The following is a 27,161-nucleotide window of genomic DNA, read 5'->3' as shown; positions in this document are numbered from 1 at the left end:
AAAACATCCAGCCAGACCTTGATCACCTCATAAAAGCTGATGATCTTAGAAATCTCCCACTGGTGGCATTTTTTTTAAACTTAAAATGATGAATTTTTCAATGCAAATTGATTTATCTTCTTTTTTATTTCGGAAAGCCATTAAATAAAACATTGATTATCTGAATAATTGTACCAAATTTTATGCATCATTAAGATGACATTAACATTACTTCAATTCTTAAGTTATTCTAGGGCCACTGGAAAGAAACAATGTATGATTCTAATGATCCAGTAAAAATTATGCAAATGTGCAACAAGAGTGAACTGATAACATTCATGTTTCCCTGGCACAAGAGCAAGGAATGAAGAGACCGAGAAAAAGTCAAGGGGGAATTATTTAGAATTGTTGCATTAAAAGTGAATGATTTCCAACAAGGCTTTTAAAACAACTGTCCCACTGGAAGTCGGGTTTTTGCAAGCCATAGGAGACAGCACCACCTACTGGCTGCAGAATTTGCCCAGCGGCTAGGAAGAAGGAAGAGGGTGGTGGGTAGTTCAGGGGTAAAATTGCCCCAAAGATTTAAGTTTCAAGCTGTTTTGGTGTTGATGCCACCTGGACGATTGACCTCCTCCTCCATAAGGAAGCTCAGAGGCCACTAAAGCTTCTCATGCATAACAGATTCCTGGTTTCTAGAATCTCTGGGGAAGGAATGGGAAATGATGTGATCTGGGGCTTGACCTCAAGGAGCCAAGCCGCTGGTTGAGAGTAGTGATTCTCAGACTCCCCTGCGCATTCCAATCACTTGAGGAGCTTAACCCAGCCGGATGCTCTAGACCAACGAAGCGCTCTGGGATGGGACCCAGGCATCAGTGATTTTTAAATCTTCTCAAGTGACTCCAGTGTACAGCCGAGACCTGCTGCTGTCGGGGCAATGGTCCATCCCCAGCTGGTTTTACCCAGCGTTGACCTCAGAGAGCCTTCAGGCTCAAGCAGAGATCAGCAGAATGACATGTATGTGCTCCTGTGCTGTCTGAGGGCAGTGATTAGAGGATGCCTCCCTCAAGGTCAGAGAGGCTCCCGCAGGAGTGTCCACACTCCACTTTAAAAAAAAAACAGCTCAATTGAGGTATATATACAATAAACTGTACATATGTAAAGTTTGTAATTTAAGTTTTGCTATAACCGTGGTAACCTTCACCACCATCAAGATAATGAACACACCCTTCAAGATTGAGCTGGAAGAGTCCTGCTTTATACTGTTTCATAACTATTTAATATTCTATGCCAGGCATTGTGCTGGGTGAGAAGGAAACACAGACTTACCATGCAGGACCTCTTTACCAGGGAAATGAGTTCCAGGACCCAGCTGACACGAGAGAGGCGATACTTCTGCTTGAGAGGGCTGTGTGGAGAAGGGGAGGATTTGAAAGTCAGAAGAGATGGTGTTTTAGCTGATCTAGACAGTTGGAGGTGTTTATTAGGCAGTTGAAGGAAAGGGGCATTTCAAGTGCAGGGCACAGCACAGGCAAAAAAATGGAGGTAGTATAAAATAGATAACTAATAAGAACCTGCTGTATAAAAAAAATAAAATAAGTTCCAAAAAAATGGCGGTAGGAGGAGGTGGCATGTTTAGGGAACAGCAGGTATGCAAGTGTTAGAGCACTGCGGGGGTAGTGGGAGTGGGGACGGGGGAGGAGAGGCAACTCTGGAGCACTTGAGCCACAAAGAGTCTGGCTTGAATCTCTGAGCTTGATTCTCTCAGTGGAGAACCCCTGAAAGCCTTAAGCAAGGGAATATCATGATCAGATTCACATCTTAGAAAGTTCATTCTGACAGCCCTGCGAGGTTGCAGGGCAGTCAGTTAGAAAACCTTTGCAAAGGTCCCAGTGAGCGGAAACAAATGAATTACACGTTCTATTATGTAAGATCAAAAGCAACTTTGGAGACAAAAGCCATTTTCATAAATATTACACATATACATATTTGGAGCATTATTTTTATTCAAACAATAGCAATGAAATTCACCCAAGAATGGATATACTCTGGTCCATGAAGCCCAGAGTTCTGTATGGCCCAGGACCTTTGAGCAGTGATGGAAACTGACATGGTGTAGTGCAGAGGGCCACGAGAGAGGTGGGACTCTTTAGAAAAGAGGTTCAGGGACTTCCCTGGAGGCGCAGTGGATAAGACACTGCGCTCCCAGTGCAGGGGGCCCGGGTTCGATCCCTGGTCAGGGAACTAGATCCCACAGGCATGCTGCAACTAAAACTTTGCATGCCACAACTAAGGAGCCAGTGAGCCGCAACTAAGGAGCCCACCTGCTGCAACTAAGACCCGGTGCAACCAAATAAATAAATAAATAAATATTTTTTTAAAAAAAAAGAAAGAAAAGAGGTTCAAACAGCCTACTTTTAGCACTAAATCCAGAATCATCTTCAAATGTAAAGGAGGTAACATGCAGGCCAGAACTAGAGACTGTGATGTCAAGTTACAGTGGTCAGCCAATTTTAAGTTATGTCTTCATTAATTCTGTTAACCTATTGATTGCTGACTAATATTTTTACTGTGGGCATTAATAGGTCATACGAGTTTCTTTTATTATGTTCACCAGCTAGCCTTGAGAACACAAGAGTAATCACAAGCTGTATCAGTGAGGATGCTTCCACCTGCAAAAACAGAAGCAACTACTCAAACTGTCCTAACGGTAAAGTCCAGAGCCTTCAGGGATGGTCTGATCAGAGCACCAGCTCCATTCTTCCATGGTTCTCTCAGCTTTGCCCTCCTCTATGTGTCAGCTCAGCAAAACTGAAGCAGTTCGAGGCCTCACCTCCTCAACCCCGCTCTCCAGAACGACGAGTTTCTCCTCCTCCAAGCCTCCTACCAACATCTGAGATTTATTCTAATCATATCCACTTGTGCCATGTGCTTGCTAAGTCAATCACTGGCAAGCCGGCATGGGATTCCACTGATTGGCTTGGGCCAACCAAGGCCTACATTTGGAGCTAGGGGTCGGATCAATCCCACCCAAAATGCTTGGTTGCTTCAAAATGGAAGAGTTGTGGGATACGCCTGAGGAAGCAGCCAAAAATGTCTATTCCATGACAAAAAAAAATTACCTTGGGTAATCCAGCAGCCCCTAATGAGCAGATGTTAATCAATTCGGTTTACCATGTGTCATGTTTGCTATTGAAAGTGAAACTTAACTGCTATGTGCATCACCCAAAGTCCCAAACACAAGGGAGGACCATCTATTAAAGACAATTTATTTGTTACTGCTTATAGTTAACAGTCAAGAACAAATAATAACAACAAATAAAAATAACTTGCAAAGAGACCAGACATTAGACATAAACAAGGATACTACTAACATTAAAGAAAGCCTGTGCTGGAGGTGGCTGTCCCCATTCTTAGCTGTGTGTGTGTGTTCGTGACCACGGCTAAGGCTCTGTCCCCAGGGAAGGCTGAGGCTTTGGTGCAATACCTCTGGAGTCTGTATCACGAGGCTGAACGTTTGGATCCAGAGCCCAAGCTCCCTCTCTCACCATGAGCCAGTCAGAATGTCTACAATTTCAAAGTGACTTCAAGCTCTTGCTCTGGGGGCTCTGTCTTCACATCCTCTCCTAGGTTCTAAATCTTGGGTAGGGCACGAATTAGAGGAAATGCCCATTTGCTCATTGAGGAGGGGAATCTGAGGATGAAGGTGGGCCCTGGGTACCTTCTCCCTTACTCAGCCTCCAGCCCAGCTTCCTTCTACCTCTGTTCCTCCTTCTCCTGGTCACATTTTTCCCCACTGACTCCCCTACCCACCGGCATTTCAAACCCTCTAGAACGTACCCCTGCAGAGGACATTTCTAGTTCAGGCCTTCTAGTTGACATTAGGAAGGCCCTGGATTGCCAGTAACTGCTCCCAAAAAGCTAAGAGACCTGTCTCTTTTTATCTGTCCTCTTGATTTGAACACAGGTCACAAGCTCCTGGCAGTTCAAGGGTAATGAAATCCCTACATTTGAGGAAAAGAAGGAGCTTCCCTGTTTTAACTTGCCAGAGAATGAACCTCAGCATCTTCAAGGATGGTATGTCCTCCCATCTCCTGGGACCTCCACAGCTGATGTGTAAGAGTCTCCCAGAATACGTCACTTATCTACAGGGTATCAACTCAAAGCAACACTCTTCTAGACTCTTTCAGGAGTGAAAAATCCTGGGGAGCTTCCCTCTAGATACATAGAATGATTACTGTTGCACGGCCAGGAAAAAAAAACCTAACTATTGTACTGATTGGAGCAAATCAACTATCTTAAGTATAGATGCTTACTAATAGCATCTATGTGCATTTAATTTCATAGGTACTTAGTTAGCAAACAAGCTGTATTCATTGCAAACAGTCACAACTTCCATTCAGAGAGGCTGGATGGAAGAGAAATACCAAAGGCCAGACCTTCATGGCTGCTCCCTTCTCCATCAGTCTTTGAAACACTCAAAATAAAAGCTCATACGTTGGGTTGAGGGGCCATGGATGGTTCCAAATTTTTACCGTTCTAGACAAAACGAGAGAGAGAGAAAGAGAGGGGGAAAACACTCTTAGAAAAGAAGTATTCCAACAGAAACATATGAGAAAATTTAGATTCATAAATGATTAACATTATTGTAATTAATACAATTTGAATACTATTATTCAAATTAGAACCCATCGTGCTGTGTTCTTTATGCATTTTGGCTTATTTGATATTTACCCTCTGAGGTAGGCTTCATTTTAACCATTTCACAGATGAGAAAACAAACCCAGAGAAGTCAAATAACTTGTCTGAGATCACACAGCTCGTAGCAGGAAGGGCCAGGCTGTGAACCCAGGTCTGTCTGATTCTAAATCCCATGCCTGCTCAGCCACTAAAGGGCTTTCTTCAGAGGTTATACTTGAAGTAAGGGCTCCACTGTGGGGAAAGGGAGGTTTGAAATGAGTTCCATGGTTAAGGTTCACCTCAGGTAGGACCAAAGAGAGGTCCATCTCGGCTCTTGCTGGCTAGACCCTGTGTCCGACCCCACACGGCGCATTTTGTGCAAGTCATCCCTTCGTGCACGCATGGAACACTTAGATTCCATGACTGAAGGAAAGCTGATACGTAAAATCAACCGTGGGATTTCAAACTAAAAATAAGTCAGATTTTCCCAGAATATTCAAAGTGCGTTAAGATCCTCAAAGGATGACCCGCTCACCTGGGCCGCCTGCAGAAGCAACGCTCACACACGGGGAGTGGGGATACTGTGCTCCCCTTCCCCGGCCCCTCTACCACCCTCCCGGGTCCCCCCTCTCTTTCAGCCTCTTTATTTTTCTTCTCTCCTGGGGATACCTCACCCCTCCTTCTTTCCCTTTCTCCCCACTCTTCCTCTTTTAAACAAGTCATTTCTCTCCTTTCCTCTCTTCTTCCCCCTCTCTCTTCTCTGGCCACTTTTCCTCTCCCTTCTGTCTTGTCACTCCTCCCCAGGGGAGTCCTCTCTGACAGGCTTTCTCCTTTCAGTATTTCATTTGGTCACACTGAGCAATGCCAGCTACGATTCTCCAAAACAAATCTAACAAGGACAAGCTACTTGCCTTGAAAGTCCTCCCAAGGGAAAGAAAATATTATCGGCCTCACTTGCTTTGTCGCTTTAGAAATTGATCGGGTGGCCTTGTGGTCTGGGGTGGGGCGGGGAGGAAAGGAGAGATCTGCCTTCACGTGGGCTGGCTGGAAAGGATCCACGTAAACAGAACCATGTTTACATCCAACAGTCCTCCCCAGGCCTGCCCTAGGTCCTAGGCCCTTCAGCAGTCTGGGAATTGTCATCACAACCACTGGAGTTGTATCCCAAGAAACATATCATTTAAGGAGACCTCAAGGGCATGTGAATTAAGATTCCTTTTTTAGAGCTGAGGAAATAGATGAACAGATAAATTAAGTGGTGTGTCTAGTCACATAGATGATCAGTGTTAGGGACCAAGTGGTGGTTACTTTCAATAGCTTTCGATTAAAAAAAAAGTCTACTGGGCAGCCAGGGCTGCTGATGATACAACAGCCAGGTCCCAAGTCGGCCCTGGGGCATTTCACTCTGCAAAGGCAAACAGAAAGCATGCAAAGACTCACCTAATAGTGTGTGCCGGGTATACCGCCCCGGACTACGTAGGGATTCTGTGGCTCACTCTCTCTGGGCAGGTTCGTGTTGATCTTAGGGAAGATCCTCCCGTCTGCTCCTAGATTGCTAAAGCCGGTATTCCGCAGTTGCAGATTTTGAAAATTGTCCTCAATCAAGTTCTGTTCTTCCACATTCCTCCTTTGGTTCTTTGATCTGTAATCAGTAACAAGAATTAGGGTCTGACAACGGCAGCAAGTTCCTTGAAGCAAAAGTTAATATTTTTTCTTCAAAATGTTTTGAATTTTTGAAATAATTTCAAATGTACATGTAAGTTACCAAAAACAAGAAAAATTACACAGAGCTCCCATACATCTATCACCCAGATTCCCCGACTGTCAACATTTCTGAACCATTTAAGGATAAGCTGCAGACCTGATGTCCATTACTGGTAATACGTCATTACTTCATTCAGTGTAGATTCCCTAAGTCTCCTCATAAGCTCCATGTAACCATCAAAACCAGAACGTTAACCCTGATCCAACGTTACCATCTAATTCCTCCAGTCCCATTTACATTTTGCTAATAATGTTAGTATTTTTCAGTGTGCTTTTGAATTATTTATGGAAATGGTAATAAAAGTCAAAGAAAACGATGATTTGTGGTACAATTTTTCATTCAGGCAAAGTCAATGTCTACAGAAGCACCTCCGTGAACAAAATGAGTTCAAGGCATAAAGGTCTTAAGGAGAAATAGGAGTTTCCCACGTTGTTCTGTGGGCCCTCAAGGACCTCAAGTGTAGGCATTCAAAGCCAAGTGGATGGACCTGCAGGTGAGGGAGGCACCTGTCCCCCAATTAACTCTGATCATGACCCTTCTCTCCTTCTGGCCTGCAGCGACAGTCCTGCCCTGTTAGAATATGGGTAATGGGGCCAGAGGCATCCATCATGGCCACAGGGCAGTCCTGGGGTGACTCTCAGACACTGGAACGTCAGAAAGGAAGACCCACTCACCTGGTGACCCTGATGGTCAGCCCAGCCCGCCACGGAGTTCCTGCCCTGTGACAGCACTCCCATCTAAGGTAACTGACAAGAGGCTTCCTTCCCTTTGGAAAGGGCAAGAAATTATAATTCTTGGACAAGAGCTCCCAAGAGTCATGAATCTGTGGCTGGGCAAAGAGCAAACGGGGCTCTGCAGCAGGAAGGGGAACCGAGAACCGAGGCTCTCAAGGGGCACAAGCTCTATCACAGTCCCTGAGGACCCTGGAGACTGCGGCAGTGAGCCGGTCCACTGTGGAGGAAGCAGCCTTGCTCCAGAGTCGAATGTCCTGTCCACCACACCCCCACCCCTGGAAAAGGGAAAGTCGTGTTCTCAGTTCCCAGCTTGGCATCCTTATAATCAAGTCTCTGGGGAAGAGTTAATATCATAATGGAGTAAAGGAAGAAAAAAAAAGAAACAAAATATTTCAGGAATGTAAACTCTATCCTCTCGCATTACAGTGCAAAAAAACCTATTTTGCCAAAATATAAGATATTAGCTAAAGGTAATTTTCAAAAAGTAGCTTTTTTAAAAAAATCAGAGTAGCTCCTCACTTGGCACATTGAGAATGGAATAGATGATAGTATTCCGTCTCTATTAATGGAGGGAACTTTATCTAAGTGTTTGTAGAATAAATGAATGGACCCTACTTAAGTTTTTAAGAAGGGCATTTAAGGCACAAGCTGAGAAAAGGCCATGCAGAGGTAATGTTTCTACTTAAAACCCAGGGGACTCAGTTAAGGTGGACGTTAGGCTATTTGCAGCGAGGTCCTGGGCAAGGGAGTGACTTAATGAAAATCATATTTGACAACATCAATGGAGTTAAATACTGCTAACAAAAGAGTGTTTTGTTTTGTTTTGTTTTTGAGCAGATAAAGGTTTATTGCAGGGCCAAGCACATGGGTGGCTTGTGCTCAAAAAAAACCCCTGGGGCTTCCCTGGTGGCGCAGGGGTTGGGGTTCCGCCTGCCGATGCAGGGGACACGGGTTCGTGCCCTGGTCCGGGAAGATCCCACATGCCGCGGAGCGGCTGGGCCCGTGAGCCATGGCCGCTGAGCCTGCGCATCCGGAGCCTGTGCTCCGCAACGGGAGAGGCCACAACAGTGAGAGGCCCACGTACCACAAAAAAAACAAAAACAAAAACAAAACCCCTGAACTCCCAAAAGAGTTTTTAATGACATCAGAAAACGGTTGCGATGTCACTTTATAGTATTAAGCAAAAACAAACCTCCACAAAAAAAATTTTAAAGCACAAAAGATACTAAATTACATATATAACATCATTTTAAAAAGTAGCAAAAAACCTGGAAGGATGTAGGCCAAAATGCTGGTTGCTTCAGGGTGGTGGGTTGTGTGGGTGACTTTTTAGTCTGCTCCTTTCCACATTTGCTATTTTCTTCAGTGATCATGGGTAGCTTATAGAATCAGAAGAAAATTCAGGTAAGACAAAAAGGGCAATGGTATTAGAGAGGCCTCGCCTTACTTTTCTTCTCTTGCCCGGGAAAGGCTGGGCGTGTTTGGAAACCAGAGTGTAATGCAGGTGGCACTGTGTCCCAGGAAAGGGACACTTCATCCCATACCTCGCTGAGAAGATGAATGCGATCACCAAGCCGAGAATGAGGATGCCAGCAATGGTGCCCACGATCGTGAGGATCAGCTGAAATGCTGAAAGGGAAAGGAGAAGAGTAGGAACGGCTTCCCCCAAGCAGACTCCCACTGTCTACTGCACAGGTACGTGTGTTCCCAGTGGTTCCTGGCCAAGAGGACAATTGGGCTCTGCTTTCTGACCCTCTTCCAGGACCAGGATGGGTGGGGGGCTCACCTCCTTTAGCCCTCTCTCTGCCCACCCCCAACTGTGTCTTCAGAACCCAATCAAAAGAGGCAACCTTGCCAGATAAAAGAAGTCCATAAGCACAGAGGAGGCCATGGTGGCAGGACCTTCCTGGGCTTTGTCGGGGGGTGAGATCTCATCGGAGGTCCACACTACCTCCTTACCTCTGCTGGTTTGCCTGCCTGCCTGCCAGAACGAACTTTGCTGATAAACTAGGGGAACTGGGTTGGAGTTAAATTTGTCACTAACAGAGGAGCTTGATGGAATTGATGAGGGAAGAGACTGGAGGTTCATTACCACCCATTCTCCTCTGGGTCTGCTTGTTTGGTGCTCTTGAAATACGGCTGTGGGGTGGCAGGTAAGTGTAATTTTAACATACACAGCAGATTTCAAACACATAGTATGAAAAAAATGTAAACTATCTCATTAATCATCCTTGTACTGATTGCCCATTGAAATAGTATTTTCTATATATTGAGTGAAATAAAATGTTACTAAAATCAACTTCACCTATTCCTCTTTACTTCTTAAAATTTACTCAGAGCTTTTAAAATCTGAAATTAAATCTGAAGCTCGTGTTACGTTTCTATTGGACATTGCTGCTCTGGATCCCTTTGATCCTTTCTGCTACGTGACTACCATATATGCCACCTCTAACCAGGATGCCAGGGACCATTAAGTCTGGAAAAAACCTCAAAGGCCATCTGATCCGCACTTGTCATTTTATAGGTGTAGACACTGAAAGCCCAGAAGAAAGAAATGACTTAGCAAACCCAGCCTCACAACAAAATACAGTAGAAATTAAAAGCATTTCTTATCACTAACTTTGTGGCTGGCTGGGAGGCTAACAGGAATATTCCCTTCATCTTGGATCATTGATCTTTTAGTTCATTATATAAAATGTAAAATATGAAATCACTTAAAATATACAGTTAGTATTGTCCCAGTCTGGTGGGGGTAGGGCCTGGGAGGGAACCAGGCAACTGAATTTATGACAACACATCCCAAATTAGTAAATAGCTCTGAGACAAAAAGATGATTTGAGTATTTGAATATCTGGTTTCTAGTTCTGCTCTACTGTGAACATAAACAGTTTTGGAATATACTGGTCTTTATCCTTTTTAGTAGCAGACAATGCATATTTAATCTAATGTAGGAAATGAATATAATGTTGGGACAAACTTCTTTGGCCTGGGACAAGTGCAGAGACACCAGCCCACCTCTTGGGCTGAGTTCTATTATTTCCCATAACAGAGAGGCTCTGCCCACAACCTAAGGGTGAGCATGGAGTGGCCTGACCCAGAAGACAAACTCCAGGTAGATTTTTCTCTCTCTTTATGAAACAAGCCAGAGACTTTGGGGGACTGAACAGAATTTTGAATGCGGTCAATGTCTGTTTCTTAGAAGCTTATTAACAAAGCAAGACTCTTCTACTCACGGTCTTCACAATCAACTCCGCTGTAGCCAAACGCACACCTAAAATACAAGGAGTAGGAGACCATGGTAAGGAGCCTTGTGGGAGCAGGTCAGAGTTCCCACCCAACCTCCACGTCTTCCTTGCATCTTTCTTTCATTCTCTCCTCCCCGTTCCGTCTCCTCTCTCTCTTTTCTTCCTTACGCTCCCATTCTTCCAGGTGAGTGTCTTTCACGGCACTCTGGAAGGTTGACAGGTTACACAATCCCGTGTGGTTCCATTTGCTACCAACTGAACGCTCCATCTTCTGAGCGCCAGGAGGATTCAGCAGTTTGGGTGAAGCCGAGTCCCAGAGGCATGGAGCTTAGTGGGGCCCCCTCGGGCTGCGAGACCACCTGGCTCGGCCATTTATTTGCTGCCCTGTGAGTGGGGACGTGTCATTTATATTCTCCGAGCTTCAGTTTCCTCACCTGAAAATGGGGAATAAATACATTCCTGACTGTTGTTGTATGAGAAGCATTACCTGCTGTGGTTCCCAGCACACGGAGAATGTTCAAAAACTGATGATGATGATGGTGGTGGTGATGGTGATGCTCTGTACCTACCAACTTATGCCAGCGAACCAACTTCCAGACCCTAAACTCATACATATGTGACAAGCTCTATCCTTTTTGCCTAGTTTCAGCTACGACAAGATGAAGAAGGAGGGATTTCTCTTACGGTTGACAGATCCCACGATCATCTTCCTTGTAGTCTGGCAGGCACACGCAGGTAGCGTTCCTGCTGTCCTCCACTAGGCATTGCTTCTTCTTCTGTGTGTTGCAGTCATCAGGACACTTTGGACCCAAAGCTTCAAAAGAGAGTGATTTCTGGGTAATTGTCAGAAACAACCCCTTCAACACCAAAGTGACACATCACAGAATACAATTTTTTCACGTTGCTTTTTCTGGGTAAAACGCGGTGCTCAGTGGCTCTGCACTTGACGTGCGCCCTGTGAAGCGGCATGTGGGCCTCCTCACCAGCTCTTAGCCAAGGCCCTATCCAGGCCCACAGGACTAAAGCCAAAATTCACATCCCTCAGACTCTGAAATGCACATGGAAACTCGAGCAGGAAAGTGTGTACTTTGCAAATGCAAAAGGAGAGAGTGGAGGAGGCACGAAGAACATTTAGAAGCAGGTGGAACACTTACCAACACACAGGGGGATCTGTGGGTTCGGTCTCTGCAGCCCCAGTTTGCACTGACATAGTAAACCACTGGTGCAGTCATCTTGCCCATTCTCTTTCTCACAACCGTAATAATCACACCGATCTTGCTCTAAGAGGCACAAATAATTCAAAGACATATTTAGCAAGACAATATGGATAAGGTAACCTGTGAAAGCACCCCATTCCATTGTCGTTATTGTTGCCTTTTAACACATTTTGGGATTCAACCAATGAAAATCTGAGATTCTGAAATTCAACTCCCCAGGGGATCTCTTCTCTAACTATTTCCTTATCTTATTCAATTAAAATTAATTCAATCCAGTGCAATGCAATGATGTTCCAAGTCTCTTTTGCACCTACCTCTTTGCTAGGTTCCACAAGGGACACAGTAGCTGCATAAGTTTTGGACCCCATCTTTGGAGAGTTATCTGTTTATACCCTTAGAGAATCGCATCCAGCAACTCGTAATACAGACTTTAAGTACAGTGGGAATTCAGGGGCTCAGGTAGCTAAAGGTAACATCGTGGAGGAGGTGGAAATTGGGGTAAGTCTTGAAAGATAGGGAAGATTTGAACAGTCAAAGGAGAGGCAAGGTCTAAGTGGAGTAAACAAGGCATGAAAAGAAGTAAAGTATTCTTGTCCAGGAGTGATGGAGTTGTACGTGGGAAGGGGAGAGGCAGTGTGGTGAGGAGGAACAAAAGTGAGAACTCTTGGCTCTGCCGTTGATTGGCCGTGGGCTTTTTGTTCAAATGTTTAATTCGTGGTGGGTCCAAGTTCCCTCCATCTATGAAATGGGCTAATGATTCTTGTTTCACATGATTGTTGTGAGAACTGAATGAACTAATGTAAATGCAATTGTCCACTATAAGATACTCAGCAAGTAATCGTTCTTTTGTTCACTCATGGGTATAGCAGGGTTTCAATGTCAGGTTACGGACACTGACTTTTATCCTACAAGCCTGAGAATCCATTGATAGATTCTGAACAGAAGCATGGCATAAGAAAGCCATCTTTTAAGAATGTTAGTCTAGAAGCAGATTGGAAGACATTAGGGACAAAAAGATGAATCTGAGAATAGATTAGGGGGAGAGAATAGGAGCAGGTAGAACAGATATGTGGTTACTCTCTTCTAAACACCCCAAACCTGTAACTAACCTTCCTTCATTACCTGCCATTTGAAAATGCCTCTAAATAAAAACCAGAGAAAGAGATTCTACAACTTTTGACACAGAAAAGAGAATCTGTCTTTGCAGCAGAAGCAAGAGAGCAGGAAAAAGTGTTTTTCTCTAAAAGTTCTGAGCTCTCCCTTCCATGTGCTGGGCGGCTCATGCTCCTGTGGCCGTCTCTAGCTGGCATCATTTGGTAATCTGTTAATGTACCTGAGAGCACATGCCTGGTCTCAGAGTGGAGAGATGCTGAGAAGAGTTGTCCAAAAAAAGAGCAATTCTCAGCCCTGAGACCAGATGGTTTCAAGTCTTCCAGGGCTCAGAACCAAGGCAGTTACTAAGTAGAACCAAATGAGAGAATTGCAAGGGTCCCCAACTTTATTTTGAAGAATGCGCTGGTTATTTTCATCTGACAACCACTTGGAGTGGTCAGTCCCCATGCTGATGGGGATCCTCAACTTCCTCACACTTGCTAGAAGTCTCATTCAGCCCAAAGCAGAGCATATGATAAGGTTTTTGTCTTGCCTTGCTGACAGTTTCATCTTCTGGAGGTAGAGGTTCTGATGGCATGAATTGCTACTCTGGACCAAATTCTGACCCTGAGGAGAAATTTATTCGCAGGTAGAAGTGACGAGTCCCTTGGAAGACAAGGACCAGGTGACAGCCAGAAAGAGAAGTATGACTGAGAGAGTAAATATTGAAATGTTCAAAAAGGATAAGGTGCAGTTCCATGGCATGAGACTCTGGAAGATGAAAACAGTTCAGGAAAGTAAGAAGCTCTGAAAATGTAATTCTAACTGTGCAGCTGCAAATGATCCCAACAAGCTGTAAAAAAAAAAAAAGGGACAGGGCCAGGTAATATAAGAAACTGGCATGGTTTGCAAAGGACGCTCTCAGATGAGAGACAAAATATAAAAAGAAGATCCCATAACCAAAGATGGAATATTAAAAGTGTGACAGAGACAGTCTAGAGTCCCAAATGAGCTCAGGCTTGCCACAAACAAAACCCAAAACAACAACAGCAACAAAAATCCAACAACAAAGAGCAAAGGGTTAAAAATAAAAAATGGGCAAATGAATGAAAGGGTGTATACGTTTTCCATGTTACAGGCGCTCATGGAAAGGCCAGGCCTGGTTGGTGTAATGTTGATGAATGACAGGAGAAAAACAGAATGGCTTCAGAACAATTTTTCTCCAGTCTTGCCAGGAAATAATACTTGGATGGAAAAGAGTTGAATGGACATTGCTAAAGGGACCCATGGAGCGGGTACAGTGCAGGGGAACCCCCATCTTTTCTAATAGAATTTTAAGTGTTTTATTCCAGAGCATTTACATTCCAGGTCCTGAGAGAACAGTGATCATCTGTGAAATCTCGAAAAAGAGAGAAGGTGCTAGAAAACTATAAATGAACAGAATTTGATTATATTTTCAAAAAGAGAAATAAGTTTTGCAAACTAGGGCATGGAGGTTACAATAAGCAAAAAGCAAAAATTTAAGAGACTAAAGAAGGAGTCGCAGAAGGATCAAAATGAAAGATGAGGAAGGCAGAATGGGATCAGGAGAATGGTGAGTGGAGGTTCAGAGAGAAGAGGACTTCAGGAATGGGAGGATACTAGTATCAAATGTTACAGAAAAGTCAGATAAGTTGTGTCTCAACAGAGGCCTTTGGGTTTGGCAACCAGGACTGAGAACCAGTCGCACAGAGCTGCCCCCAGGGCTGGCCTTGGACACCTCTGAGATGAGGAACTCCTGATGACTGCTGTGGTGATTGAAGTAATAGTGCCAGTTTATTCCTGCCTTCCTGTGTCCATGCCCCTTCGTAGGGCCTGCCACACTCTGCTTTGTCATGTGAATTGCTTTGGCCGTCAGGACAGTTGTAAATATAACATTAGCAGAGAGTGAGAAGCACCTGTGTACTGAAATGTGCCCTCTTGCTGCTCTTGAAACCCTTTTGGACTAACCTGCTGGAGGAAGGGAGATCATGTGGAGCAGAGACAAACTGTCCAGCTGAGCCATCTTAGATCAGTCAGCCCTCAGCTGATCTACCCGGCAGCTAATGGCCGATGCTTAAGTGAGCCAAGCAGAGATCAGCCGAGCCCCGCCTAGACGAGCAGAACTGCCCAGGTAAGCCCAGCCCAAATTCTGACCCACAGAATTATAGCGTTATAATAAATAAATGGTTGTTGTTCAGGCCACTAAGATTTGGGGTGTTTGTAACACAGTAAAAATGAATTGTTAACAGCTGTCCTGTGGGGGGGTTGTGTCGGCCTAAAGGGGAAACAGTATAGATAAAACTTTCTATAGCATTCGGAAAGCTAAAACTTGGTATACAGCCCTCTTGTTTCTCCTTTCTTCATCTTTCCTGGTCCAGAGGCTATTTGTCCAAGACTGCCTTCCAAGAAGAGGAACAAACTAGTCAGTCTGATGACTTGGGGGATGGTGATAAAGGAGCAGAAGCCAAATGACAGGGGAAACGGAGGGAGGAAGAAAGAACAGATTCAAAGGAAACTGGGAGATGTCCGTGGATTCAATTATTCAGTGCTTCTGGCCCCCTTCAAACATATAATAGAAAAATTTGTGAAAAGTAGATAGTTCTTCAGGTAATCGTCGTATAAAATTATTTCATACTTACTGATGTATCCTGTAAGCTCAGTTGCACTGTGTTCTATTGCTGTTTTAATGGCATGTGATACGGTTTCTTCAGTTAGTTTTGTAGTTTCCATAAAAATGTTTACTACTGCTATGGCAACAGTATGCATTGCAGATCTTGCTGAAGGAGATGTGCTAAAAATGAAATGAATCCATCACTTGATGAATTGAACTGAAGCGTCAACAAATTGGTCTTCACAGCAGAAGCAAGAAGAAATAGAATTCTGCAGCCTGTGGAAGGAAAACCACATTCACAGAAAGACAGACAAAATGAAAAGGCAGAGGACATTGTACCAGATGAAAGAACAAGACAAAACCCCAGAAAAACAACTAAATGAAGTGGAGATAGGCAACCTTCCAGAAAAAGAATTCAGAATAATGATAGTGAAGATGATCCAGTACCTAGGAAAAAGAATGGAGGCAAAGATCAAGAAGATGCAAGAAATGTTTAACAAAGACCTAGAAGAATTAAGAACAAAAACTTAGAAGAATTAAAGAACAAACAAACAGAGATGAACAATACAATAACTGAACTGAAAAATACACTAGAAGGAATCAATAGCAGAATAACTGAGGCAGAAGAACAGATAAGTGACCTGGAAGACAGAATGGTAGAATTCACTGCCACAGAACAGAATAAAGAAAAAAGAATGAAAAGAAATGAAGGCAGCCTAAGAGACCTCTGGGACATTAAACACAACAACATTTGCATTATAGGGGTTCAAGAAGGAGAAGAGAGAGAGAAAGGACCCGAGAAAATATTTGAAGAGATTATAGTCAAAAACTTCCCTAACATGGGAAAGGAAATAGCCAGGTCCAGGAAGTGAAGAGACTCCCATACAGGATAAACACAAGGAGAAACATGCTGAGACACATAGTAATCAAACTGACAAAAATTAAAGACAAAGAAAAATTATTGAAAGCAGCAAGGGAAAAATGACAAATAACATACAAGGGAACTCCCGTATAAGGTTAACAGCTGATTTCTCAGCAGAAACTCTACAAGCCAGAAGGGAGTGGCATGATATATTTAAAGTGATGAAAGGGAAGAACCTACAACCAAGATTACTCTACCCGGCAAGGATCTCATTCAGATTCAATGGAGAAATCAAAAGCTTTACAGACAAGCAAAACCTAAGAGAACTCAGCACCACCAAACCAGCTCTACAACAAATGCTAAAGGAACTTCTCTAACTGGGAAACACAAGAGAAGAAAAGGACCTACAAAAACAAACCCAAAACCATTAATAAAATGGTAATAGGAACATACATAATTACCTTAAACATGAATGGATTAAATGCTTCAACCAAAAGACACAGGCCTGCTGGATGGATACAAAAACAAGACCCATATATATGCTGTCTACAAGAGACCCACTTCAGACCTACGGACACGTACAGACTGAAAGTGAGGAGATGGAAAAAGATATTCCATGCAAATGGAAATCAAAAGAAAGCTGGAGTAGCAATGTTCATATCAGATAAAATAGACTTTAAAATAAAGAACGTTACAAGAGACAAGGAAGGACACTACATAATGATCAAGGGATCAGTCCAAGAAGATATAACAATTATAAATATATATGCACCCAACATAGGAGCACCTCAATACATAAGGCAACTGCTAACAGCTCTAAAAGAGGGAATTGACAGCAACACAATCATAGTGGGGGACTTTAACACCTTACTTACACCAATGGACAGATCATCCAGAGAGAAAATTAATAAGGAAACATAAGCTTTAAATGACACTATAGACCAGATAGATTTAATTGATATTTATAGGACATTCCATCCAAAAAGAGCAGATTACACTTTCTTCTCAAGTGCACACGTAACATTCTCCAGGACTGATCACATCTTGGGTCACAAATCAAGCTTTGGTAAACTTAAGAAAACTGAAATCATATGAAGCATCTTTTCTGACCACAATGCTATGAGATTAGAAATCAATTACAGGGGGAAAAAAATGTAAAAAACACAAACACATGGAGGCTAAACAATATGGTACTAAATAACCGAGAGATCACTGAAGAAATCAAAGAGGAAATTTAAAAATACCTAAAGACAAACTACAATGAAAACACGACAATCCAAAACCTATGGGATGCAGCAAAAGCAGTTCTAAGAGGGAAGTTTATAGCAATACAAGCCTACCTCAAGAAACATCTCAAATAAACAACCAAAGGTGTAACCTTACACCTTACACCTAAAGGAACTAGAGAAAGAAGAACAAACAACACCCAAAGTTAGTAGAAGGAAAGAAATCATAAAGATTAGAGCAGAAATAAATGAAATAGAAACAAAGAAAACAATAGCAAAGATCAATAAAACTAAAAGCTGGTTCTTTGAGAAGATAAACAAAATTGATAAACCTTTAGCCAGACTCATCAAGAAAAAGAGGGAGCTTCCCTGGTGGCGCAGTGGTTGAGAGTCCACCTGCCGATGCAGGGGACATGGGTTCGTGCCCCGGTCCGGGAAGATCCCACATGCCACGGAGCAGCTAGGCCCATGAGCCATGGCCGCTGACCTGCGCGTCCGGAGCCTGTGCTCCACAATGGGAGAGGCCACAACAGTGAGAGTCCCATGTACGGCAAAAAAGAAAAAAAAAAAAAAGAAAAAGAAAAAGAGGGAAAGGACTCAAATCAGTAAAATTAGAAAGGAAAAAGGAGAAGTTAGAACAGACACCGCAGAAATACAAAGCATCCTAAGAGACTACTACAAGCAACTCTATGCCAGTAAAATGGACAACCTGGAAGAAATGGACAAATTCTTAGAGAAGTATAACCTCCCAGGACTGAACCAGGCAGAAACAGAAAATATGAACAGACCAATCACAAGTAATGAAATTGAAACTGTGATTAAAAATCTTCCAACAGCACCGCGATGAAGAGTGGGCCCACTTGCCACAACTAGAGAAAGTCCTCGCACAGAAATGAAGAGCCAACACAGTCAAAAATAAATAAGTAAATAAATAAAAAGCCAAGCATTTGAAGCCCTTTAAAAAATAAATAAAAATAAAAAAATAAAAAAATAAATCTTCCAACAGGGCTTCCCTGGTGGCGCAGTGGTTGAGAGTCCGCCTGCCGATGCAGGGGACACGTGTTTGTGCCGCGGTCCGTGAGGATCCCACATGCTGCGGAGCGGCTGGGCCCATGAGCCATGGCCACTGAGCCTGCGCGTCCGGAGCCTGTGCTCCACAATGGGAGGGGCCACAGCCATGAGAGGCCCGCGTACTGCAAAAAAAAAAAAAAAAAATCTTCCAACAAACAAAAGTCCAGGACCAGATGGCTTCACAGGTGAATTCTCTCAAACATTTAGAGAAGAGCTAACACCCATCCTTCTCAAACTCTTCCAAAAAATTGCAGAGGAAGGACCACTCCCAAACTCATTCTATGAGGCCACCATCACCCTGATACCAAAACCAGACAAAGATCCTACAAAAAAAGAAAATGACAGACCAATATCACTGATGAATATAGATGCAAAAATCCTCAACAAAATACTAGCAAACAGAATCCAACAGCACATTAAAAGGATCATACACCATGATCAAGTGGGATTTATCCCAGGGATGCAAGATTCTTCAATATATGCAAATCAATCAATGTGATACACCATATTAACAAATTGAAGAATAAAAACCATATGATCATCTCAATAGATGCAGAAAAAGCTTTTCACAAAATTCAACACCCATTTATGATAAACACTCTCCAGAAAGTGGGCATAGAGGGAACCTACCTCAACATAATAAAGGCCATATACGACAAACCCACAGCAAACATCATTCTCAATGGTGAAAAACTGAAAACATTTCCTCTAAGATCAGGAAAAAGACAATGATGTCCACTCTCACCGTTATTATTCAGCATAGCTTTGGAAGTCCTAGCCACAGCAATCAGAGAAGAAAAAGAAATAAAAGGAATACAAATTGGAAAAGAAGAAGTAAAACTCTCACTGTTTGCAGATGACATGATACTATACATAGAGAATCCTAAAGATGCCACCAGAAAACTACTAGAGCTAATCAATGAATTTGGTAAAGTCGCAGGATACAAAATTAATGCACAGAAATCTCTTGCATTCCTATACACTAATGATGAAAAATCTGAAACAGAAATTAAGGAAACACTCCCATTTACCATTGCAACAAAAATAATAAAATGCCCAGGAATAAACCTACCTAGAGAGACAAAAGACCTGTAGACAGAAAACTGTAACACTGATGAAAGAAATTAAAGATGATACCAACAGAAGGAGAGATATACCAAGTTCTTGGATTGGAAGAATCAATATTGTGAAAATGACTATACTACCCAAAGCAATCTACAAGTTCAATGCAATCCCTATCAAATTACCAATGGCATTTTTTACAGAACTAGGACAAAAAATCTTAAATTTTGTAGGGAGACACAAAATACCCCAAACAGCCAAATCAGTCTTGAAGGAAAAAAACAGAGCTGGAGGAATCAGACTTCCTGACTTCAGACTATACTACAAAGCTACAGTAATCAAGACAACATGGTACTGGCACAAAAACAGAAACATAGATCAATGGAACAAGATAGAAAGCCCAGAGATAAACCCATGCACCTATGGTCAATTAATCTATGACAAAGGAGGCAAGAATATACAATGGAGAAAAGACAGTCTCTTCAATAAGTGGTGCTGGGAATACTGGAGAGCTACATGTAAAAGAATGAAATTAGAACACTCCATGACACCATACACAAAAATAAACTCAAAATGGATTCGAGACCTAAATGTAAGCCCAGACACTATAAAACTCTTAGAGGAAAACATAGGAAGAACACTCTTTGACATACATCACGGCAAGACTTTGTTTGATCTATCTCCTAAGGTAATGGAAATAAAATAAAGAATAAACAGGGGCTTCCCTGGTGGCGCAGTGGTTGAGAGTCCGCCTACCGATGCAGGGGACACGGGTTCATGCCCCGGTCCAGGAAGGTCCCACATGCCGCGGAGCGGCTGTGCCCGTGAGCCATGGCTACTGAGCCTGCGCGTCCGGAGCTTGTGCTCCGCAACGGGAGAGGCCGCAACAGTGAGAGGCCCGCGTACCGCAAAAACAAAAAACAAACAAACAAAAAAATAAACAAATGGGACCTAATGAAACTTAAAAGTTTTTGCAAGCAAAGGAAACTACAAACAAGATGAAAAGACAATCCTCAGAATAGGAGAAAATATTAGCAAATGAATCAACAGACAAAGGATTAATCTCCAAAATATATAAACAGCTCATGTGGCGTAATATTAAAAACACAAACAACCCAATCAAAAAATGGGCAGAAGACCTAAATAGACATTTCTCCAAAGAAGACATACAGATGGCCAAGAAGCACATGAAAAGATGCTCAACATCACTAATTATTAGAGAAATGCAAATCAAAACTACAATGAGGTATCCCCTCACACAAGTTAGAATGGGCATCATCAGAAAAGCTACAAACAACAAATGCTGGAGAGGGTGTGGAGAAAAGGGAACCCTCTTGCACTGTTGGTGGGAATGTAATTGATATAGCCACTATGGAGAACAGTATAGAGGTTTCTTAAAAAACTAAAAATAAAATTACCATATGACCCAGCAATCCCACTACTGGGCATATACCCTGAGAAAACCATAATTCAAAAAGACACATGCACCTCAATGTTCATTGCAGCACTATTTACAATAGTCAGGTCATGGAAGCAACCTAAATGCCCATCGACAGACAAATGGATAAAGAAGTTGTGGTACATATGTACAATGGAATATTACTCAGTCATAAAAAGGAATGAAAGTGGGTCATTTGTAGAGAAGTGGATGGATCTAGAGACTGTCATACAGAGTGAAGTAAGTCAGAAAGAGAAAAACAAGTATCCTATATTAACGCACATATGTGGAACCTAGAAAAAATGGTACAGATGAACCAGTTTGCAGGGCAGAAATAGAGATACAGATGTAGAGAACAAACGTATGGACACCAAGGGGGGAAACTGGAGGGGGTGGTGGTGGTGGGATGAATTGGGAGATTTTGATTGATATATATACACTACTATGTATAAAATAGATAACTAATAAGAACCTGCTGTATAAAAAATAAATAAAATTCCAAAAAGAAAAAAAAAATGGTCTTCAGACCTCCCAGACTCTCAGATCTCTCAGCACTAGTCCCTACCCATTGTTTTGTTTTTTGGGTTTTTTTGCGGTACACGGGCCTCTCACTGTTGTGGCCTCTCCCATTGTGGAGCACTGGCTCCGGACACGCAGGCCCAGTGGCCATGGCTCAGGGGCCCAGCTGCTCCGCCGCACGTGGGATCCTCCCAGACTGGGGCACGAACCTGTGTCCCCTGCATCGGCAGGCGGACTCTCAACCACTGCGCCACCAGGGAAGCCCCCCACCCATTGTTTTATATCCACCGTTGAGGTTCACATAGGGAGGCATGGGGTTGCCATAAGATGGCCATTTATAGGCCTAGAGATCTCTATTCGGCATGCATTCGGAGGAAATCTAGGGCTATAGCAAGGTCTTGTTGGAAGATACTAGAAAAATTGTGGACAATCATTTTTAGGATTAAGGAGCCTGGAGTGAACCAAAAGTAGAATAAGTGATATCTGAAACAGTAAGCTGTCACTTTCTGCAGAAAGTCAAGAGTAGGTCTCTTGATGAGCTGTAAAAATGTCAGATTTGTGCTTTGAGAGAGACAGAGGGGTGTGTGTTCCTCCCTGTGCACAGAGAGAACAGTAATCAACCAAACAGAGTCTGGATCATTCCAAGAAAGGGCCCAGGAAGCCAGAAGTCAGCTTCAAAGTGTGTGTGTGTGTGTGTGTGTGTGTGTGTGTGTGTGTGTGTGATTGGACCTGGGCACACCTGACCCAGAGGAGAACTGATCCCAAGGAGGGATGGGGCGGTGAGAAGCATCAGAATATAATACCAAATCACATCACCAGATACTAAGTGCTTGCTACGAGCAAGACATCATAAGAATCTCTCTAATCAGCGCTGCAACTTGGGGCCCTGAGATCAGCTGTACCAAGTTCTAATTCTTTCATTATCCAAAAAAGAATCAAGTGATACAACCACTGAGAGAGAAAAAAAAGGACTTTAAAAAACTTCTTCCTGCCATTCGCCCAGCGGTGGGTGGTTACCACAGCTGGTTTAGGTCCCCGACCACTGGGCCCCCTTGTCAGGAGGAGGCAGCCTCCGGGCTGGGGAGAAGGCACTGCCACCTCGGGCGGCCAACGCGGTCCCCTGGGACAGTGCACTTCCTGGCCTCGGTTCCCCGCTGAGTTCGGTTTCCGGGGTTCAGGCCCGACTCCCCTTCCTGGTCTCTCTTCTCTCGCTGGGCCGGTTTATCAGGAGAAGATTGTTTTCCAGGGCTAGAAACTGGACTTCTGATGACGTTTGACCCAGCGGCAGTAATAGCAAGCAACGTGATTTCAAAGCTGGGCTCAGCTTTTGTTTCTTCCCTCTTGTAATCACAAAACCCATTTCGGACCAGGAATTCCAATCATGTCTGTGATGGTGGTGAGAAAGAAGGTGACACGGAAATGGGAGAAACTCTTAGGCAGGAACACCTTCTGTTGTGATGGCCGCGTGATGATGGCCCGGCAAAAGGGCATCTTCTATTTGACCCTCTTCCTCATCCTGGGGATGTGTACACTCTTCTTCGCCTTCAAATGCCGCTACCTGGCTGTCCAGCTGTCTCCTGCCCTCCCTGTGTTTGCTGCCATGCTCTTCCTTTTCTCCATGGCTACACTGTTGGGGACCAGCTTCAGTGATCCTGGAGTGATCCCTCGGGCCCTCCCAGATGAAGCAGTTTCATAGAAATGGAGATAGAAGGAAAGGGACTTCCCTGGTAGCACAGTGGTTAAGAATCTGCCTGCCAATGCAGGGGACACGGGTTCGAGCCCTGGTCCGGGAAGATCCCACATGCCGTGGAGCAGCTAAGCCCGTGTGCCACAACTACTGAGCCTGCGCTCTAGAGCCCGTGAGCCACAACTACCGAAGCCCACACGACTAGAGCCCATGCTCTGCAACAAGAGAAGCCACTGCAGTGAGAAGCTCACGCACCGCAACAAAGAGTAGGCCCTGCTCGCTGCAACTAGAGAAAGCCCATGTGCAGCAACGAAGACCCAATGCAGCCAAAAATAAATAAATAAAAATTTATTTAAAAAAAAAAAGAGTAGAAGGAAATATACCAAAATGCATAAATATCCCTGAGTTGAGAGACCGTCGGTGATTTTTTTGTCTTCTATTCATATTTTCTGTTTTTTCCAAATTTTTTACAGTAAGCATATATTACTCTTATTTTTAAATAATTGTTTTTCTGATTCTAAATATTACCAGTCTTTTTTCATGCATATATTTTATTTTTGCAAGGTAAAATCCTTTATGCATGCTTCTTTTTAGCGTACATTTTCATTTTTCAGTATGTTGTGAATATTTTCCTGTCATCATTTAAAATGTGTACATCATTTGAAATGGCTGCATAATATTCCATCCCATGCATGTATCATAATGTACTTAATCAACCTCCTATTATGATACTGAGGTTATTTTCAGTCTTTCACTATTAAAAGGGACGTCTGTGACCAAAAAACTCCAAAAAACAAACAACAACAACAACAACAACAACTTCTTCCCTCTCTGATTTGTGGCTGTGTGTTTTTAAGACTCAGGATATATATTTTCCTGTCCAATTGTTTTCCTATACTCCTTTCTGACTTTTGAAGAAATAGAGAAGCTTGAAAACATAGCCAGCCTACTTAGAAAATGTTCACAGCCATGTGGGTTCTGCAGAACAATCCAGAAAATCCAAAACATGAACCAAATTCTGTTTTTAGGAATGATCACCTCAAAAGGGAGTCCAAAAGCAAAATGGGCTTCAGAGTTCTAATTTAACATTTCCTATCATGATTGGTTCATGATGGGATTTGGAGGTGACAGTGGAAGGTATAGGGCAGTGAGAAAGGGGTACTTGATACAAGCTTTCTTTATCTGTTGAAAGATGACCAGGGATCTATGGTATAATTTTGCAGCGGGGCTAGGAAAGAAATGCCATCCATAATGCATTCATTTAAAGAACCTGCTAGCATACTCTCCAATTCAGGAGACAAGACATGACACTTACAGAACAGTTCAAGGAAATGATGGAGCGGTCGTGTTCTTAAGCGACAAAAAGCTGTAGTAGAAATGACTAGAGCACTAGCCTCTGAGTTAAGAGCCCAGAGATCTAGACCCAGGATAGCCACCATCTTTTGTGGTCCAAGACCAGTCCCAGCTTCCCTCAGCCTGAGTGTCCTCCTCTGTCCAAAGAGAGATTTGAGTGTTAGAGAAATTCTGAGGATCCTTCCAATTCCAACATTTGGACAGTAAATAAAGAGCTTGGGGATTCAGAGGAGAGAGCACTGGTATGGAGCCTAAGAAATGCCTTCTGAGGTGAGACTGAGGTCTATTTGCCTGCCATGGCCCCCTTGCTGGGGGAGTCGCTCCTGTCAGGACACTGAGCTCACAGGTAAGGGGTTGCCTCCAAAACTCCCCTTCCAGTAACTCCTTAAGAACGGAAGGAGTGCCACAGTTTCCCCAAGTGACTCTGTGGGACCAGCTCTCCATCATACTTGCAGGGTCCCATATTCTGGAAGGGAAACAGAAGGGGAACTAACTTGTTGAAACTGACTATGTGCCAGGCACTTTGCACAGGGAATCTTTCCAAAGGTATCTCATTTACTCCTCCCAGGGTTCTGGGGAGGTTGATCAGATTATCCCAGTTATAGAGATGAGGCAACAAAAGTTCAGAGAGGTTAAAATGCCTACCCAGTCACACAGCAATAATGTGCCAAGGCAGGGATCCAAGCACAGATTTACACCTCATTGTTCCTGTTTTTATCCAGTCATCCTGATGCATGAGCTCCCTGTTGTCCCCTAAATCAAACCTAATGGCCTTCAACAATGCATAGACCTTCAGGAGTCTGCTGTACCTCCAGCTTCCAGCCTGTGTGTTGGGGCCCAGCCTCTCTGCCTGCTGCTTGCACCGTGCCTCCCATTAAGCTGCCTGCCAGCCTTCTGGCTACCCATCACATGTGCACCTTGCTCACCGCCAAGATCAAAAGTCACCACTTTTAGGAGGTCTTCTCTGAATTCACATATCTAAATATATACAGTATGTTTTTCCACAAAGGACTTGACAAAGTTTATAAAGATAGATGCAATAGTAAAACCATCAAATATAAATACATTAAAGCTGCTTTTTCCGCATGGTTCTGTTCACCTTAGAGCAGTGGTCCCCAGCGTTTTTGGCGCCAGGGACCGGTTTCATGGAAGACAATTTTTCCACCAATAGGGGCGGGGATGGTTCAGACAGAAATTCGAGCGATGGGGAGCCGTGGGGAGCCATGGGGAGCCGTGGGGAGCGGCAGATGAAGATTTGCTCGCTTGTTGCTCACCTCCTGCTGTGCCGCCCTCTGGGGTTGAGGACCCCTGCCTTAGAGCATTCTTTCCTCAGCCTGTAGCACTCATGTGTCGATACGCTTCAGAGGAGGCCAAGATGGAATCACTAACTTCTTGAGAATCCTCCGCCCCTTTGGGTTCCCAAAGAGCATGCAACCCTGCTCACTGCACGTTGCTATGCTCACTGCATTCTCGTTCTTACTGTAGAAAGAGCTCACGACAGGCCCTGCAGTAGCCAGGTGCATGACTGGGGTCTTCCTGTCTGCCTCATTCCCCCCTATGAGGGAAGAGATGGCCGTGAGCCATTCATTCTCCTCCTGACCCCCTGGAATGCACATTCCAGGGATTGACCAGGTGTGATTTGTAGCCAAAGCATCAAACCAAACAAAGAGAACCAGGTGATGCCCTGGGCTATGTGGGCAAGTTGCTGAGTAGCCAATCACAGGCAGCATCTTGCTATCCCCAGGTTACCCCCTGCCCACCCAGGCCAGGGTCAATGTGACGTCAGAGGCAGGGCCCTCTGTGGTACTCAGACTAATCATCTCTTCTTGACCTGTGACTAGCCATCCTAGGGCCTCAGTGCCACATGGGGTATGCAAGAGAACACAGAAGTTAGGCAAACACAACCTGCTTCCAAAGTACCCCATCAGTCCACAGCAAACTTACCTTAATTTACCAATTACAGTCTGCCCGTAATCAGAACTGTTAAATGCCTTTTCAAACTGTGGAGAAAAAGAACAGAATTAAGAACAACTACAAAGAGAGGGGGAAAGTGATATTACATCTAGGTTTTAACATAAATCCATTTCTAAACTCATTTATGTAACTATAACACAACAAATTATTTGTTCTTTCCATGCGCTCTACTGAAAGGTATTTCAGTAATTTTTGCTGTAACATAGGAAGATTCTGATATAATTCAGAGCCACCCAGGAAAAAGATGGAAACCTGAAGCACCCAGCCAAATCAATACTCTTAAAAATAACGTGACTGACTTGTTTTGTCTTTTCAAAGTTACTGTTAGACTTACATATATGCATGCTTTATACACTCATCAGTTTACCTAAGGAAGACTTAAATGCCTACCTTACCAAGGCATCATGCCTGAGACATAGAGATTACCAAGATGGGCAGACCCAGCTTCTGATCAAATAAGAGGTTACACCATGAAGTTGAGAGAGGTAAGTGACAGAGAGAGTAGAATCTACCGTGGAGGTTCAAAGAAACTCTCATCTAGTCGCAGAGAACCAGAGAGGGCTTCATAGAGGAGATGGGCTGTAAAGCATTTCAGTAGGTAGTGCGGGGCCAGGAAGTGGAAGAAGGA

At 43.6% G+C, this 27,161-nt stretch overlaps 1 protein-coding gene across 2 annotated transcripts; it reads right to left on the bottom strand.

Moving 5' to 3' along the window:
- Positions 1-1,360: 1,360 nt before the first annotated feature.
- Positions 1,361-25,363, bottom strand: MUC13 (mucin 13, cell surface associated). Of its 2 annotated transcripts, none has more exons than XM_079922984.1 (8): positions 24,522-25,363; positions 15,370-15,617; positions 11,555-11,680; positions 11,085-11,214; positions 10,389-10,426; positions 8,700-8,784; positions 6,093-6,298; positions 1,361-1,384 (listed from the first exon to the last, which is right to left on the bottom strand). In XM_079922984.1, exons 2-7 carry the CDS (start codon positions 15,494-15,496, stop codon positions 6,097-6,099), a joined length of 708 nt encoding a protein of 235 aa, XP_079779110.1. In that variant the 5' UTR covers positions 15,497-15,617; positions 24,522-25,363; the 3' UTR covers positions 1,361-1,384; positions 6,093-6,096. The 2 variants fall into 2 exon arrangements, with proteins under 2 accessions (XP_079779110.1, XP_079779109.1); XM_079922983.1 differs by lacking the exon at positions 1,361-1,384 and adding an exon at positions 3,238-4,515 and having other exon boundaries at positions 6,097-6,298.
- Positions 25,364-27,161: the final 1,798 nt, after the last annotated feature.

Source organism: Stenella coeruleoalba, assembly GCF_951394435.1.
Source record: "Stenella coeruleoalba genome assembly, chromosome: 5".
Lineage (NCBI taxonomy): Eukaryota > Metazoa > Chordata > Mammalia > Artiodactyla > Delphinidae > Stenella > Stenella coeruleoalba.
Note: the sequence above shows the minus strand (reverse complement) of the source record. Positions and strands in the feature narration are given on the sequence as shown.

Coding starts and splice junctions, on each gene's coding strand:
- MUC13 (XM_079922984.1), bottom strand. CDS start 15,496: ATGCATACTGTTGCCATAGCAGTAGTAAACATTTTTATGGAAACTACA. Junction 11,215..11,554: donor ACAGATCCCCCTGTGTGTTG/GTAAGTGTTCCA, acceptor TCTCTTTTGAAG/CTTTGGGTCCAAAGTGTCCT. Junction 8,785..10,388: donor CGGAGTTGATTGTGAAGACC/GTGAGTAGAAGA, acceptor TTTCCCTTTCAG/CATTTCAGCTGATCCTCACG.